This window comes from Pterocles gutturalis, unplaced genomic scaffold, assembly GCF_000699245.1.
Source record: "Pterocles gutturalis isolate BGI_N339 unplaced genomic scaffold, ASM69924v1 scaffold37880, whole genome shotgun sequence".
NCBI classification, from domain to species: Eukaryota; Metazoa; Chordata; class Aves; order Pterocliformes; family Pteroclidae; genus Pterocles; species Pterocles gutturalis.
The window spans coordinates 934-19,047 of NW_010142110.1; the positions used below are offsets into that span (position 1 = coordinate 934).

Genomic DNA, 18,114 nt, shown 5'->3' on the forward strand with positions numbered 1-18,114 from the left:
CGGATGCTTGCTGGGATGGGTCTGGGAGCTTGTATTCAATCAGAATGCAGAACTACGAGGCAAACGTCACCTCTTCAGTAAACGTGTGTTTTGTTTTCTCATTTTCGTGTTTCTTACTGGTTTTCCAAGAAACATGTCAGAACACTGTACAACTGCATGTAATCACCCATTTTAATGCTTTCACCTTTTGCATTTCTTTTTTTAAAGCTCAAGAGTCCGCTGACCTTATTTTCCTTATTGACGGATCAAACAACATCGGAAGTGTCAATTTCCAAGCCATACGTGATTTCCTTGTAAATTTGATTGAAAGCCTCAGAGTTGGAGCTCAGCAAATACACATTGGGGTGGTGCAGTATAGTGATCAACCCAGAACTGAGTTCGCTTTGAACAGCTACTCCACAAAAGCGGACGTTCTGGATGCCGTGAAGGCACTTAGTTTCCGCGGTGGCGAGGAAGCGAACACCGGTGCGGCACTGGAGTTTGTGGTGGAGAACCTCTTCACCCAGGCGGGAGGCAGCAGGATAGAGGAAGCAGTGCCTCAGATCTTAGTGCTGATAAGTGGTGGAGAGTCTAGTGATGATATCCGAGAGGGCTTGTTAGCGGTGAAGCAAGCTAGTATATTTTCATTTAGCATTGGGGTCCTGAATGCTGACAGTGCAGAGCTGCAGCAGATTGCTACTGATGGAAGCTTCGCATTTACTGCCCTGGATATCCGTAACCTTGATGCTCTTCGAGACTTATTACTGCCCAACATTGTTGGAGTGGCCCAAAGACTCATTTTGTTAGAGGCCCCAACCATTGTGACTGAAGGTATGTATACCTTTCTAGACTGTTGCATTTCGATGAATCAGTGAATGAATGAGCTTTTGCAGGCTTTAAAAACATCTATTTTTTTAAAAAAAACCCTAAGATTGTATTTTTGCAATGCATCTCTCTGGTCTGGTTATGGAGAAACAATGGGAAAGACAAATAGTCCTGTGGCTAGCGTACAGAAACTTGTTCGCCCAGTGGGTTATCTTTTGAAAACCATGAGGTTTTGTGTCAATAACTGGCATGGCATGGGGTTTCAAAGAACACAAGCAGAGTATAAAAAAAACTTGCATAATCCTTCTATAGATATACATATAACCTAAGCGCCCCGTGGGTAAATACTGCAGCACCTTCAGTTCTGAAAACTTTTGTTGCATAAGCTTACATTATATAGCAATTGCAAGTGTCACCAGAATTAAATCTCACTGGGGAAGCTAACAGGGATGTTAAATGGATCCCTGTTTCACAGAGTTAAAGTTACCAGCTTGCTAAAACAGTAACAGGCTGTACCTCATTGAAACTGTGTGCTACCCTTGGGAAACGGCTAAAGTTCCTGTGGTGTTAAACTTAATAACGAAACAGCCCCTAGTTCTTGTTAATTGAAATCCCTACCCTGCTAACATCTATCTCCCTTCAATTCATAAGCTGAGAAAGTTTACCGCTTTCCATGAGGCCACGGGAAAAGAAAATGTAGGTGTCAATATTGTCAATATTCTCAATATTCCACTTTGTCACTTAACTCCCCATTGACATTATTTCTGGACTAGCGTTAGCTTGGGTACAGCGGAATAATGAATATCTGGATTTATGGAGCAAGTGGGTGGTTAAGAGTTTCTCACCCTATGGTTTTATGACTTAGTTAAAATTACTGATAGAGTGGCTTTATGAATCACAGAATCATAGAATCATTAAGGTTGGAAAAGACCTCAAGGATCATCAAGTCCAACCGTCAACCCAACACTACCCAACCCACTAACCCATGTCCCGAAGCACCACATCTACATGTTTCTTGGACACCTCCAGGGAAGACACAATAAGTTGTATTTCAGAGGCCCCTGGAAAGGGCCGGGCTGTGCTGCATTTAATTACCAGGACGCTTAATGAGAACAACACTTCTGGGGGCCAAGTGCCCGTCTGGAGTTCTGTACATACTGTTCAACTCATGATGTACATTGACATATAAAACTGCATTCCAGATGTCTTTGCTCATCTGTGTCTAAACATGATTGCTATCCTGTGGCTCAAATCAAAGGGAGGAATTTGCCTAAAAGATCATTTTATGACCTTGCCTTGATTATTCCAGGAAAGAACATAAAGAACTTTTGCCTGTAGCACCCCACAACGACCATATTTAGCTAAATAAGCTGGAGTGTGCGTGTCTAGCTAAAACGTGTGCACACCAGAACCCGTGCAAGTCAATGGAAAATGCCTCTTTCTTTTTAACGCCATTTGAATGGCAAGATTAAGAATGTTGGTACCTTTGGTTTCGTCTGCACTTGCATATTTTTCACTTAAAATTCCAGCTCATTTGCAGAAGATACTACAGTAGCATTAGCCTGTGCAATTGCATATAGATGGATACGCTAAATGGAGAAGTTGGTGTTTTCAAAGGAGCTTTAGGGAATTTCCTTTGCCTAGTGTCCACGGAAATTAATTTTGACTGGTCTGCTTGATTCACATCAGTGCCTTGGAAGTCTGCAGCGTAAAGCACTGGTTTGGGACACACACCGCATCCCCAAAGGGACACCAAACCCATTGAGATGCCAAGCCGTCCTGTGAAAGCCACCTCGCTTCACTTTAGCTCTCCGGCTGTACGCTAGTCCTCCTGGGATGAATGGATGTCTCAGAGTGCCTTTCTGCCTCTCTTCTCCCCTCTCCTTTATCTCCCGGGGGAGCCCGGATGATTAAATTAGATGAGGTGCCTCACCAAAGATGAGAGGGCAACGAGGAGGGAACTCTGCAGGGCTGGGTTTGATGCCGACAGTCTCTGACACTCCCAACTTTTAGAGTCAAAGATACAATGCTTTGATCCCAAATCCTCTGAAATTCCTGGGAGACTTGCCATCAGCTTCACTGGGCTCTGGATCAGACCTTGTGAGATGTGCAACAGCCTTGCTTAAACGCTTTTGCTCTAATTCTGCCCATTGACACTAGCACCCCGGGGTGTTTCTTCCTGTGGGTTTTTGGTTTCGGTTCTTGCATTCCTCTTCTCTAAGGAAAAGCACTGAAGGATTTGAGAGCTGCAAGAGGAATGAGTAGCAGAGGGAGCTATTCCTTCCCAGCCTCCCTCATCTCTGCAAAGCCCCTTTGGTGTTTCCCGCAAGCTTCTATGCAAAGTCAAAAGTTTCCAGGGTCCCCATTTTTGGGTATCCAGCTGCTGACAAGCTAAGGAAGCACTCTGGATGTCTCTCCCAGGTGATACAAAGCCGGGATTTCAGCCCTTGTTATCCCTGGGCAAAGTTTCCTCTTTTCAGCCTTCACCTCAGAGAGCAAAAAATCCCTGCATGCTGGGGGATGAATGCTGGAAATCTCACGGCTGTGGGAAGGGGATAGTTTAAACAAATCCTTGTTATGTTGCGAGTAGCTCTGTTTTGGTAGCCCGGGTAGCCAACTGCAGGCCACCAGCAGCTCACACAAGGCTGTGGCTCAAGGAGGGCACCAGCACGTTCACTTTGTGCAAGGTCTCATCGTTCTGTGTCCAGCAGCACCACGGTGGGCTATTCTAATCTTCCAATCCTGACCATCAGTCTTTACTCAAACAATTCCCAGCAGGACGCTGCGAGAGGCTTTTGCAAAGGCCGGTGTTGCCAGTGGAGGAGGCAGGTCTCTCGGGGTCCCGGGGCAGAGGAGGCAGCCAAATTGCAGGGGTCACCTCTAGCTCTAAATCGCTCCTTGGGGCAGCCCAATCCCACAGCACTCACCCATGATGAGGAACCTGATGGAGACCGGCTGTTGGGAGCACTGCTTTCAGTGGCCAGCTGGTGTCCGGCCATGGCCAGGGAGGACTACAGCCAGAGCTTTGTTCTCTGCTCAGATCCAAAGCAAACAGCCTCCACACAGAGGAGCCCTGATGGGTCAAGGGGCTGCCCTCTTCCACCCAGGCAGGACAAGGGGCTTTGCTGCCACTTGCCCCGCGGGGTGTGAGACCCCAACAGTGCCGGGTCTCCTCTTCCCCCGGGCTGTGTGCTAGGAGTAGCATCAAGCCTGGGGGGTGATGGACCTGCTGCCTTGAGTAGTGACCACGTCTCAGGAGCTTTGAGACGGGTAGGCAAGTTAAGGACACCCCAAGTCCAACATAACACAATGATCCATAATGCTCCAGCATGACCTGGAAGCAACGCGAGGTTTCCTCTTTCACTTCAATGACACAAAACCAGGGAGGTGATGATGTGAGGGGGGTTCTTCACAACACTGGCCATGGCTCACTGATTCAGAGAATAAGCGAGGGTTGTCTAAAAGATGGTGCTGAGATTATCTCCCATAATGCTCACACATAATGCTTTTATCATAACGGCATTGGCTTTGTTAATATTTACTGTTGGTTTATGTACATTTGCTGTAATGAATACGATGGTGTTCTTGGTTCCAATGCTGTACAACAGGTTTTTTTTTCCCCCCCTTAACTGTTTTCCTTCAAACTTAGCCAGGGAACTGGAAAGCTAATTTTGTTCTTTCTGTGTCCTATGCCATCATCAATAATAAAGTTTCAGACATTACAACCCAGGGGATCCGTTTTGTTAGAGACATGGCAACTAGCATATAATCCAGCTCTTCCACGACTGGGCTGGCTGTGCCAAGAAAAATCATAACTTGCTTTTGTTAGATAAAGAATAAGATGTAGGATGTGAAGATCCAAAGTCCAGGTACGTTGGCTAAGGGGAGACTGTTCTTTACTTGTGTCGTTGCTCTTGAGAACCTAATCCTTCTGAGACCAAACCACTCTCTGGCGTAATTCAGATGGCTCCACTGCAGAGAGAAGGAACATCACCTGCTTGTTTTATCTCGTGTGCCAGCTGAGCGCCCAGACTTCTCCTGACTGTTTGCCTTTCTTTCTTGTTTTGACATGTATATAAATTTTAATATTAAGTTTTATAAACAATTAAAATCTTGCAACTCTTCCGTGTTCTAGAAAGGGGAAATGTTCAATCACATTTTTTATTAGCCCTGCTAGAACCTAAACAATACTTGCTTTGAAAGCAAGACCCTTTTAAAGGCATTGAGCCTAACAGTATTTCAAGCAAATAAAAAGTCCTAAACGTTACTGAGCTGTTGACGTAGAATTGATGCATGCAGTGTGGTGAAGGCTTCCCGCTAACATTATGTTCATGTGTTACTTGCAGTTATTGAAGTGAACAAGAAGGATATAGTCTTCCTGATAGATGGCTCAACTGCTTTGGGGAGTGGCCCCTTTAACTCAATTCGTGATTTCGTTGCCAAAATTGTCCAAAGGCTGGAGGTTGGACCCGACCTGATCCAAGTGGCGGTGGCACAGTATGCAGACACTGTGAGGCCAGAGTTTTATTTTAACACCCACCAGAGCAGAAAGGATGTGATGGCTAACGTGAAGAGGATGAAGTTCATGGGCGGTACGGCACTCAACACTGGCTCGGCACTGGACTTTGTGAGGAACAACTTCTTCACCAGTGCTGCTGGGTGCAGGATGGAGGAAGGGGTGCTCCCCATGCTGGTGCTCATCACTGGTGGTAAGTCCAGTGATGCCGTTGACCAAGCCGCGGCGGAGATGAAGAGGAACCGGATAGTGATCCTTGCCATTGGGTCGAGAAACGCCGACCTGGCAGAACTCCAAGAAATTGCCCATGAGAGAGATTTTGTGTTCAATCCGAACGACTTCCGTGTTCAGTTCCTGCAAGCCATTCTTCCTGAAGTGCTGTCGCCTATCCGGACCCTCTCTGGAGGACTGATTATCCAAGAACCACCATCAGGTAATTAATTAACTTGTTCTATTTATGGAGATATGTTTTATGCGTTTGTCAACTCTTATTCTATGATGTGTAGAGAGAAGGGGGGGAAAAGCATCAAACACATTTCAGCGTAGCTGAATGTTGTCTCTTTGACTTGCAAAATGTGCACGAACAGATTGGTGGTAGCGTGCCGCTTGTTACAGCTTTGTCGTTCCTTCCTGGAGATTTTTGTCCCATTCCGTGTTTGTCACCAACAATTAAAGGCCTGGACATGAAAGATGTGCTTTACTAGTTAGGTACTGAAATCATTCAGTGGAGGCTTTATCTCTCACTTACGGTTTGTTTAACCTACGAACAGGACACAATCTGAATGCTGTTACCTCTTCCCCTGTTTGAAAGTCATCCGTAGTGGCTATTTGCTCAAGAAAACTTAAAATTGTTTCTTCTGAGTGTAAAGAAAACAAGGCAGTTTGTTCATGGAGATGTTCAGAGAAAGCTAGCCTGACACTGTTGGACCGAAACTCGCCCTTTAAGAACATTTTTACAGTTTTCTGATCATTTACTCAGCTCAAGCCCTAAGAGGCATAAGTGTTGGTTTTAATGTAATCTGTTTAGAAGTTGATCCAAAGCCCTGTGAAGCCAGTGAATTCTTTTTACCTGGTCTTGCCATTCACATCAGTAGACTTTGGAAGCAATCCAATCACTAGAGTCATGCCTTTTGAGGCAGTTAGGGAAAATACAGGGAAGTATTTCGAGAGGTGTTCTAGCTGCACAGGGATTTTATACCAAATTTCTCAGGATTTCTTCCCAACAGAGATGTCTGAGTTTGAATTACTGTTGCACTAGATCATATATGAACCTTGCATTTCTGTCCCATGGCATATAAACATTAGAAAAACTACTTCTTCCGGCTCCCAGTAAGGTCAATACTAAGGTTTCCTTTGGCTTAAGTGGGTGTTGAACCATGCCTATATTTTTTTCTAGTTTCTCCAAACAATTTTAAATTATAAATTGCAATGCAAAAGAAACTTTTTTGGAAAGTTTTTGGAAAGAGTCCATAAAGAATTAAAGCCTATGACTGACTTACACGAAGAGCAGACATATTAAAATCAGTTTGCTGATACTTGTCCTTAATTAAGATGAATATCACGGGACTTATCATTTAATAAGCTTTTTGTCAGAATGTGTTCCCTGCTAATACAGTTTTGCATGGCTATACACCACACCTGACATTTTTGTTTTTCAGTGCAAATTAAAAGTGTTGCTAAACTTGTTCTTTAAAGCTCATTCATGCAGCTTCTCTTTTGGTTTTTTTTACCATCCTTTCGCTTTACTGCACTCACAGCTATTCACCTACACAATCAGCACAAGTAAATCAAATCCTACTCCATAAAATTACTACTATTAGTAACATACCTGATTTTGACACTGGGCGGTCTGTTACATTTCAACTGGAGATCATCTCACCCTGGGCCTCGAATGGCACTTTTCTGGGGAAAAAAAATAAAAATAAAGAAAACTAAGACAATCTGTAAAATCCAAGAGCAATTCCTGTACTCCAAAGAGCCCTTTTCTCCCTTTCAGTTTTAGTAACTCAATATTTATGTATTTTATATATGGGACATATATATAGCCATATACATATAGGTAAATGCTTTAAACAGGAAGGTGTTGGACAGCATTAGCAATAGATATGTTCTCAAATACCTCAGCTGGAGGAAGGCATCCAGGGGATGCATTTGATGAGCCCACTCATCAGTTCTCTGAGACCTTATTTAAAGTTTCAGCATTTTGATCTGTCATCAGGAGATGACGTGTTTAGAGCAAAAAGCACAGGGTGGGGGTGATCCTGTGGTGGCCCTGGGGTGATGTTCCAGACCTGTGTCTGGGGGGCTCAGATGGCCAGGAAGGATTTAACCTGAAAAAAAGGAGCTGAGAACTGGCTGGTTACTGCCAAAAGTAGGAAGTTTCTCACCCTTCAGCAGCCTGCAAAGTGTACATCTGACACCAAAATGCAGATTTCTGCCTCAAATGAAGACGCCAAAACCACAGGTATCTCAGGCAGCCTCTGCAGCCTCGTCTGGACCGGCTTTGCTAAGCCTATTAGCAAAAGCTATTTTTAATACCCACTCAAAATACCAACCAAATTGGTTCCTTGGCAGAAGCGTTTTTCCCATGCAAGCGGAGCCTAACACTGCACCGCGGGCCAGGCACTGCTGCCTGCGCGGTGTGGCTGTGGAAAGTTACCGCAGGGCAAGACAGTGGCCCCCCACATCCAGGGATGCGGAAGAGGGGATTGCGTACTAAGAGGGTGATAGCGCTGGGTGGCAAACCACACTTCAGGTGCCAGCAAGCAGAAACATTCCCTAAAGCTTCACTGGAAAATCCCACGTAAATGCGTGGTGACTTGCAGACAAGCAAGGTGTGATTCAGTGTTGCTCCACTACAATCAATGATGCTGCCTTGTGCCGGCTAAGGATCTGGCCCAGGGCATGCAGCCATTGAAAATATTCACCATGACCAAGGCTGAGCCTTGCTGATAAACCTGACATTTAAAAGACTGTTCAATACCAGTGTCAGAAACCTCCCCTGACAAATGTAGTCGTTCCCAGCAAGCTCCTTGCTACTTCTATGCTGATCAAAAAATTTTTCTCCTCTCTACCTCCTAACAAGGTTTACATGCGTGTACAGCGTATGCTGTAGGCACACATGAAAAAAAAATTTTCTATTTTTGTTTTCTGTGATGTCTCATGTTATTTTCTGTGCTCTACTGCAGTTCAAGTAACCAAAAGGGATATCATCTTTCTTTTGGATGGATCACTCAACGTTGGAAATGCCAACTTCCCCTTTGTGCGTGACTTTGTTGCCACCCTAGTTAACTACCTTGATGTCGGCAGTGACAAAATCCGAGTTGGCTTAGTGCAATTTAGCGACACTCCTAAAACCGAGTTCTATCTGTACTCGTACCAAACCAAATCAGACATAATCCAACGCATGGGGCAGCTGAGGCCCAAGGGGGGGTCTGTGCTGAACACTGGCTCCGCACTGAACTTTGTGCTTTCGAATCACTTCACGGAAGCTGGTGGGAGCAGAATAAATGAACAAGTGCCACAGGTCCTAGTCCTTGTGACGGCAGGGAGCTCTGCCGATCCCTTCTTGCACGTTTCCAATGAATTAGCTCGGGCCGGAGTGCTGACTTTTGCTGTTGGAGTTAGGAGTGCGGATAAGGCAGAACTCGAACAGATTGCCTTTAATCCAAGAATGGTACATTTTATGGATGATTTCAGTGATCTGGCAGCTTTACCCCAGGAGTTAAATAAACCTATAACAACATATGTTAGTGGAGGTGTGGAAGAGGTTCCACTCGCCCCAACAGGTAATGCCTACTTTCCTTCGTGTTGACTGCATTAAGTTAATCTTGTTTCTCTTGGCTATTTGTTCCCAACGTACATCACCATGTCTGCCCAAGGCCCTGAGTCACCAAAGAGGTTAGGGCCAGGGGTAACCTTAAATACGTGGCTTGACACGTATTCAAAGCTAATTTAACCCTTTTTAGGGTTAACCCTTTTTAAGCAGGTATTTGCTCACTAATTCCCCCATTGTGGCTATGTGCATATGAAGAGCTAAGAACAAGCAGGATGACTTAGTCTGGAAAGAGATCATTAAAATTAATATGAGAGATGTTAAGAAACACAAATGTGAGATGCTTGGTTTTGCCTTGGATATTCCATGAGATTAAAAGGGCATCAAATGGCAAAATGTAAAAGGCTTTTTCTCCCACCAAAGTCATAACTCACCTATGGATTTAGATACTCCTTGTGATGCAACTGGGAGAAGTACTGTAAGAAAACACGTAAAATGCTTTGTGTGTGTATGTACATATGAACTAACATCTGTTATCTGCTGAGCCTTTAAATAGAAAAAAAGCCCAACCCTCCACTGCTGTTGTACTCCATGCCTGTATTACTGGCATATTGCTAGACCACAAACGTCACTAGGCTGATCTGAAACAGTCAATTTACGATATGACTGATGTGATACAATGTAATATATGATACGACTATCTGGTGCCTGAACTTATTCAGTCTTATGATAGAGCTGTCCTTGCTTCCCCTTCTTCCTCAGATAAATAAGTCAAAGGTACTGTTTAGTCCTGTACCTTCTGAATACTTTGGTAAATGAAAATCACTTGATTTGCATACTGAAACCCAGCTAATTTGCAGAGAAGTTTCTAGGATGACATTTAAGAAGAAAAATGCCTTCATACCTTTTTTCCCCCCCTCTTTTCATTTGTGAATTTATTCTAGAAAGCAAGAAAGATATTTTATTCCTGATTGATGGCTCAGCCAACCTCTTGGGTAGCTTTCCTGCTGTCCGGGACTTTGTACACAAAGTAATTTCTGAGCTGAACGTGGGTCCCGATGCCACACGAGTAGCTGTGGCTCAGTTCAGTGACACCATCCAAGTTGAATTTGACTTTGCTGAGCTCCCATCCAAGCAAGACATGCTTCTCAAAGTGAAAAGGATGAAGATAAAAACCGGGAAGCAACTGAACATTGGAGCCGCGCTAGATGAAGCTATAAGGAGGCTGTTTGTGAAGGAAGCTGGAAGCAGGATCGAAGAAGGGGTTCCTCAGTTTTTGGTCCTCCTTGTTGCTGGGAGATCAACTGACGATGTGGAGCAACCATCGGATGCTCTGAAGCAGGCTGGAGTTGTGACCTTTGGTATCAAAGCCAAAACTGCCGACTCTGGAGAGCTGGAAAGGATCGTTTACGCCCCACAATTCATTCTGAACGTCGACTCCCTCCCTCGGATTTCAGAGCTTCAGCCAAACATAGTCAACCTGTTGAAAACTATCCAGCTCCAGCCAACAGGTACAGGGGTTTCCAAGAGGCTGAAAGACACCACTTACATGCCCCCTTCCCGCCCCCCCCCTCAGTTTGGTAACTGGGGCAATTTGGTCTGGTGATGTTTAAAATGATTATGTAGAAACTGCTATTGTTCTTGGATTTTCCTCTGGTCAGACCAAGCATTAAGGTCCAAACTGAATTTTAAAGATGAATAAGGAAAAAGCCTTTCATTTGTCTGCAAGAGCTGCAGTAGGTGGTCCCGCCAGAGTGTAAAACATGGTACAAACCTGAAATACGAGAGTCGTTGGTGCAGAGATCTTGCATAAATTGATGTGCAATGCTGGACAAAGTCTAGAAGCAGCCAATAAAGGCTTGTATCAATTTCTCTTTCCTTCCTCCCTTTTCTGGAGGAATGGTGGAGAGTAAGAAGCACTGCAGCGTGCTGGATTCACTATTGTTCTGTTATTTCTTATGGGATATGACAGCAGTTTCTACATTTTGTACCTATGCACCAATAAATTAGATGCTCTTGAATCAGTTACCATTACAAGCTCAGTAGATGAGCATGGATAAAAGAATTCAAACAAACAAACAAAAAGAATCAGACTGCCACAACTAGAAATCGACACTGCGGTACTCGAAATCATGCACGTCCAGCTGTGTGATTTCCTGAGGCAGCCCTAATTTGAGAATTAACCTCTCTCCCAATAGCAAGCACGGACAAGGAAAAGTGTAATGACTTCCACATCATCTCTCCATAAATATTCTGGGCAGACAGATCTAGAATCGTAGAAACATAAAAAAGAAATAGGGCTGGAAGGGATTTCAGGGTGCCATCTGCTACATACCCTTGTCCCCAACAGGGTCTTCTTGTCCAGCACCAGGTGACATTGGTCTACGCTGTTCTGAAACCCCTCCGGTGGAGATTTCCCCAGCTTCCATCATCAATCTGCCCAATTGCTTTTATCCTTATCTGTAGGTAGTTTCCCTCAATGACAGACCTCTCCCTTCCTAGTCGTAGTTTAAGCCTTTTACATCTCTTTCAGTGCTTTTCAATCTCTTTCAAACGCCCATTGCCGCGTTTTGTGTGACAGCCTTTCATGCACTGTAAGCTTGCCATGCACGTCTTGTCTTGGTCCTCATGTCACCAGCTGTGTACCCACCTCAGTCTTTCCTTGTAGGTCTTGCATGTATTCTGCCTTTTCACCCTGGTCTCTCCAACGTCAGCTTGCTCCAAACCACCAGAGCGTAACAATGGTGTGCCCTGGTCATCTCTTACCCCATCCTTTCCACACAGAGTCATTGCCTTCCCATATTTGTGTGGCTTCTGCCTCGACACAGACTAGAGCAACTGGTGCTCTTGAACTGTCAAACGGCTTCTGTCTTGTCAAGATCACTTACCATCCCTTTGACCACCAAGTACTACGAACAATTGTGCTAACTGCTCGCAAATACTTGCTGCACCCACCTACTTTTCCTAGTATTCTTGAATGAAAGAGAGCCAACCCATAAAAGTACCCATATATTTTCCTTCTCTATCTGCTTCCTAGACGCTTTTGTTAGAATTCTCTTCCTCTGCTCCTGATCTTCAGAGGAAGCTTACAAAACTGGGATACACCAGGCTCCCTCTTCTTATCTGTATTGCCCAACAAGCTCTATTAATATTTCAGTCCTAGGCATTAACCCACTAAGTTTCCAACATTCCTCTTAAATAACAAACTTGATCTGAAGCCTGCATTAAGGCTTCAGCCGCCCCTGTTAACTCTTTAGATGTCCAGCATTCACATCCAGATATTTAAGATTTTCTTCAGAGGGATAGGTCATGCTCCTGCTTGTCCCACTTGACCCCGCTAAAACCAAGCCAAAGCCACTTTTGGGGATGCCATCCATCAGTTGCTGTGCTTCAGCGGCACAGTGATGTTTTCTGCTTGGCTGAGCCGAAGCTTCGCAATTCTGTTAGCCAATAGCAGAACACATTGACAATTCCCTGATCTTTGACATTTTATGGTCTTGGTTTTTAAAAAGAATGTTTGGTCACCATTAGCTTTTCTTTGCGCTTGAAGTTAGTAAAAAAAAAAATATAAATAAATCAGCATCTAGCATTTGAGAAAAGCATTTCAGCATTTTCAGTTGAATGTCCTTTCCAGCAAATTCTTATTTTGTCTGAGGATGTGCAGGATTACTTATTTTTCTAAGGTCAGTGATCCCTCAGAAAAGCTTTTTTCTCTCTTCACCGACCCCCTGTGAGCACCCTTCACTGCAGTATGCCATTTCCTTCAGAAACTCAGTTTTCTCTGGGTGCAGAAGATCCCCGGTGCTCCAGATTTCTGCTGCACATTGCAAAGCCGTGTGCCAGCTTCTCAGCCCCCTTCTCCCAGCCTCAGGTAGGGGATGGCACCCGGAGTCCCTCCGCACCCTATTTCCTATGGTCTATGATTCTGTGACTCGGTGGGTAAGGCACGGCACACATTGCACTGCTGTTTCCACCGACTTCCACCCATCCGCCTCTTCACCAGGGATTGCATCTGATGGCAAAGGAACCGAAGCACCCATCCTGACACCTCGTTTTCCCCTCCCTGAGCTTTTCTACTCCTTCAGTTCGATGTATGAGGAGAAAAATAATCACTGCAAAAGAAAATCTCACTTATTCCCCCCCCCTTCCCTTACTTGTCTCAAACAGTAGTTGAGAGAGGTGAGAAGAAGGATGTGGTGTTCCTAATCGACGGCTCGGATGCTGTCAGAAGAGGTTTTCCTCTACTGAAGACCTTTGTCCAACGTGTTGTGGAAAGCCTGGATATCGGTCGTGACAAGGTCCGTGTCGCCGTCGCGCAGTACAGCAATGTCATACAGCCCGAGTTCTTACTTGACACCTACGAAGACAAAGCAGATCTCATCAACGCCATCCAGGAGCTGAAGATTATGGGAGGATCTCCTCTGAACACTGGAGCAGCCCTCGACTATCTCATCAAGAATGTCTTCACGGTGTCGAGCGGCAGCAGGATAGCGGAGGGCGTCCCGCAGTTCCTGATTCTGCTGACCGCTGACCGGTCCCAGGATGACGTGAGGAGGCCCTCGGTGGTCCTGAAGACAAGTGGCACAGTGCCCTTTGGCATTGGAATTGGAAATGCCGACCTCACAGAGCTGCAGACGATTTCTTTCCTCCCGGATTTTGCCATCTCTGTGCCTGACTTCAGCCAGCTGGATACAGTGCAGCAGGTCGTCTCCAACAAAGTCATCCGGCTGACCAAGAAAGAGATAGAGTCACTTGCCCCTGATCTGGTTTTCACATCACCCAGCCCAGGTGAGAAGATGTTTGTGTCTGCACCAAGAGCCAGCGGCAAAATATGATGTTTAGTAACATCATGGTTGCAACACAAACCGAAAAAAGCAAATATGGTCACAGCTAAGACTCCCAAGTCCATCATGGTCTCACTGTCAATGTATTTTTTTGATGTACTTAGGGTTGGTAGGAGCTATGTAATTCAGCTAAGCCACCTTTAAGCCCAGTCCCTCAAGGTGGTCCATGTTGTATCCACATGGAAGACCCACAAAGTGAATGCTACGACCTTAACCTTACTTTAAATTGATGGATTTTAAGTCCATGCTATTCCTCCTGGAACAGAAATCGCGTCATTTAGATGATACAGGGACACCTTCATGCCACTATAAACCACAGTCAGCTTTCTGCTAAATGTAAGACCTGCGGATGTGTCTTACATTTGCCAGGCTCATTCACTGGGGGAAGGGAAACTGCAAGCAGGCTTTGGGAAAAGGATCAGATCTTGCATTTCTGGTCTTGCTTGGAATGAAATACAGCCAGTGTATGCCTGGGATGAAGGGTACCCCAGACCAGTCCCTTTGAAGTCCACCATCCTGCTCTATCTGTTCCTTCCCCTCACAGTCAGACTGCTTTCCTCCATCCCCATTTATCAGTGTGATAATCAGCAATAATTCAGGCGCTGACCTGAATTACCACTGCAGAAAACACTTCATTAGGAAGAAAAAAGTCATCCTGGAAATGCAGAAGCTGAGAGAATAATAGGATAGAAGCTGTCCTAGAGGACAAAGTCAAGGAAAGATGGGCAGTACCAAGTGTAAAACAACTCCAGGCTGCCTGGCAACATGCCCTGAGTAAGGAGCATCACCAGGCTACATTTCCTGGGGTAGAGATTCCATGAAGAATTATTGTTCCAGGTTTCCCCTTCTCCCTATTGCTTCCTTTGCTCTGGAAGTTGTTGTTCTTGCACTGCCTGGGGACATGCCTCTCAGACTGGTCCTGTCTCTGGGTTGAGCCCAGAGCTGCCTGCTGGGGTTCCCAGGAGATATCACAGGGAACAGAACAACAGGCAACCTCCCCATGGCCAAAGGCATGGGCCAGTGATGTAGATGATGAGCTTCGCTGCTCTCTCTAAGCAATGCCTGATGCATCTTCTGACTGCTGCCTTCTTTCCTGCAGCGGGTGTGAAGAGGGACATCGTGTTCATGGTCGACGGTTCCCGCTATGCCGCTCAGGAGTTCTACCTCATCCGCGATCTCATCGAGAGGATAGTGAACAACCTAGATGTGGGCTTTGACACCACACGGATTTCGGTGGTCCAGTTCAGCGAGCATCCCCACGTGGAGTTCCTGCTCAATGCCCACTCCACCAAGGATGAGGTGCAGAGCGCCGTGAGACGGCTGCGGCCGCAGGGTGGCCAGCAGGTGAACATCGGGGAGGCCCTGGAGTTTGTGGCAAAGACAATCTTCACCCGGCCCTCCGGGAGCCGCATAGAGGAGGGCGTCCCTCAGTTTTTGATCATCCTCACCTCCCGCAAGTCCGATGATGACTTAGAGAGCCCATCACTCCAAGTCAAACAAGTGGGGGTGGCACCTATGGTGGTTGCAAAGAACGTGGATACTGAGGAGATAGTACAGATTTCCCTTAGTCCCGATTACGTATTCCAAGTCTCCAGCTTCCAGGAACTTCCCAGCCTTGAGCAGAAGCTGCTGGCACCTATTGAAACCCTGACTGAGGACCAAATCAGACGGCTGCTGGGAGATGTGCAACCCCCCGTAGGTAAGGCTCTGTCAAGAGCAGCTCCATCTGGGTTGCTATTCAAGTAAATATTGCCCAAATGTCTAAATAACTTTCCATCCCTTCTCTATAAACCAGGGGTTTACCTAGTTAAAAGCATGTTAAAAGCATGTTTCCTTAGCTAAAAACATCTACGGTTTTAGAAGAAAACTTTTAGATAAGTGGAAATTCTACTCAAGTACATAAACACATGATAACTTATGATTTTCAAGTCAAGTACCTGAATACCTTGCCCAAGTTGGTTTTCAGGTCAAATACCACAATGTGTACAATTGCCTATTCCCATTTAGCAGCTGTCTAGGAAAGACACATAAATCTGGGGCAACATGAAACTGGAAACACTGACAAATCCACAGAAGAGCGTTAATGAGCGAAACAGATAAGGCTCTGAATAATGCACACATTGAATATTAGGCAGACTGTTAACACACGCTTGCACACAAGCCCTTTGGGAGAGGCTCCCTGAAGCACCATGCCTAATATCAGCTAAAATACACTGTGCAGTTTTACCTTACACAAGAGCAGCTAGCACAGAAATCCTCCAGCAAAGCTTAAGCAAAGACTTGGCACACAAATAATTTCCTCTCTTCTTGCTTCCCTGCAGATTTTTCTGGTGAAGAAAAGGACATAGTCTTCCTTATCGACAGCTCTGACAATGTGAGGTCCGATGGGCTTGCTCACATTCGGGACTTCATCAGCAGAATCATTCAGCAGCTGGAAGTTCGGCCAAACAAAGTGCGAATCGGTGTGGTACAGTTCAGCAATAACGTCTTCCCTGAGTTCTACCTGAAGACCCACAAGTCCAAAAACGCCGTCCTGCAAGCCGTCCGCCGATTGAGGCTCAGAGGAGGGTCCCCCGTGAACGCCGGCAAAGCCCTAGACTATGTGGTGAAGAACTACTTCATCAAGTCTGCGGGGAGCAGGATAGAAGAAGGTGTGCCCCAGCACCTAGTCGTCATCCTCGGAGACCGGTCCCAGGACGACGTGAACAGGCCTGCTAACGTGATCACGACAACCAGCATCAAACCCCTGGGTGTGGGAGCCAGGAACGTGGACAGGGGCCAACTGCAGGTCATTACCAACGATCCTGCACGTGTGCTTGTGGTACAGGACTTCCCCGAACTCCCAACTTTAGAAAAGAAGATACAGAGTATTCTTGAAGAACTTCCAATATCTACAACAGAAACCCCTGGATTTCCAGGACCTGGTAAGACTGCTATTCACCCTGTAGACTTTTCTGGACAGAGCACAGTTAGATTTTCTATAATGTGAAAATGATTCTTTCCTACACTCAATATAACACCACCTTTTGATTCCCAACTGTTTAGTCCCATTGCTTTAAAAAAGACTTTGAAGAATATCTTGTTGAGCATAGAAAATAATAGAATTAAATTTGAAATGAGATGAGGGCATCCATCACAAAAACAAGTGATGTTGTATGAAGTATGATAAACGTGTTGTATAGAACCTTTTTTCTTGTATGGATGTAAAAATCCAACAAAGACCGATGAAACTAAAGAAGTAGAAAGAAGAGAGAAAAACAATGCTACTTCACAGAACACTAAGCACCTTAAGTATTACGGATGCCACAAACCATTAATAACTGTGTTTGCTTTGTCATCCTTTCAGTAGGTAAAAAGCAGGCTGACATTGTGTTTTTGCTGGATGGCTCCATCAATCTGGGGAGGGATAACTTCCAAGAAGTTCTCCAGTTTGTCTACTCTGTGGTGGACGCCATTTATCGGGACGGCGACTCTATCCAGGTAGGACTGGCCCAGTACAACTCAGATGTCACCGATGAGTTTTTCCTCAAGGACTACTCCACGAAACCTCAGATTTTAGATGCCATCAACAAAGTCATCTACAAAGGTGGCCGGGTGGCAAACACTGGTGCAGCCATCAAGCACCTCCAGGCAAAACACTTTGTGAAGGAGGCCGGCAGCCGAATTGACCAGAGGGTGCCCCAGATTGCCTTCATTGTCACGGGTGGGAAGTCCTCGGATGACGGGCCCAGTGCCTCCTCGGAAATTGCACAGAAAGGCGTCAAGGTATTTGCAGTTGGTGTGAAAAACATCGACCTGAAGGACGTCAGCAGCCTGGCCAGTGAGAGTGCCACGAGTTTCCGAGCGGCCACAGCCCAGGAGCTGTCTGAGCTGAACGAGCAGGTCCTGGTTACGCTGGAAGCTGCTATGGAGGAGAAATTGTGCCCAGGACTGACAGACGTTACAAGAGGTAAGTGTTATCCTTTCATAACGTGCTCAGGTCACTTGCAAGGGTGGCTGTTAATATCCAATACGTTTTGATGGACCTGTCCAGCCTGCACTTGTGCTTTGCCCATGAGGTGCAGCACAGGCTTGGACCTCCTCCATGAGCGTGGTAGTAGGCTGCAAGCCTTTGCTACAAGAGCTGCCTGTTCATGTGCTCCAGCACATGGATGACTGGTGTACCATCAGTGCAG

The 18,114-nt window shown here is 45.6% G+C and overlaps 1 protein-coding gene across 1 annotated transcript; it reads left to right on the forward strand.

The window, feature by feature from the left end:
• Positions 1–207: 207 nt before the first annotated feature.
• On the forward strand, positions 208–17,888 carry COL6A3 (collagen, type VI, alpha 3; the record flags this gene model as incomplete). Its single annotated transcript, XM_010084266.1, has 8 exons — positions 208–810; positions 5,151–5,753; positions 8,509–9,108; positions 10,040–10,606; positions 13,263–13,883; positions 15,039–15,638; positions 16,261–16,863; positions 17,286–17,888. Coding segments are annotated over 8 exons (4,800 nt in total), but the record flags the coding sequence as incomplete, so codon positions are not given.
• Positions 17,889–18,114: the final 226 nt, after the last annotated feature.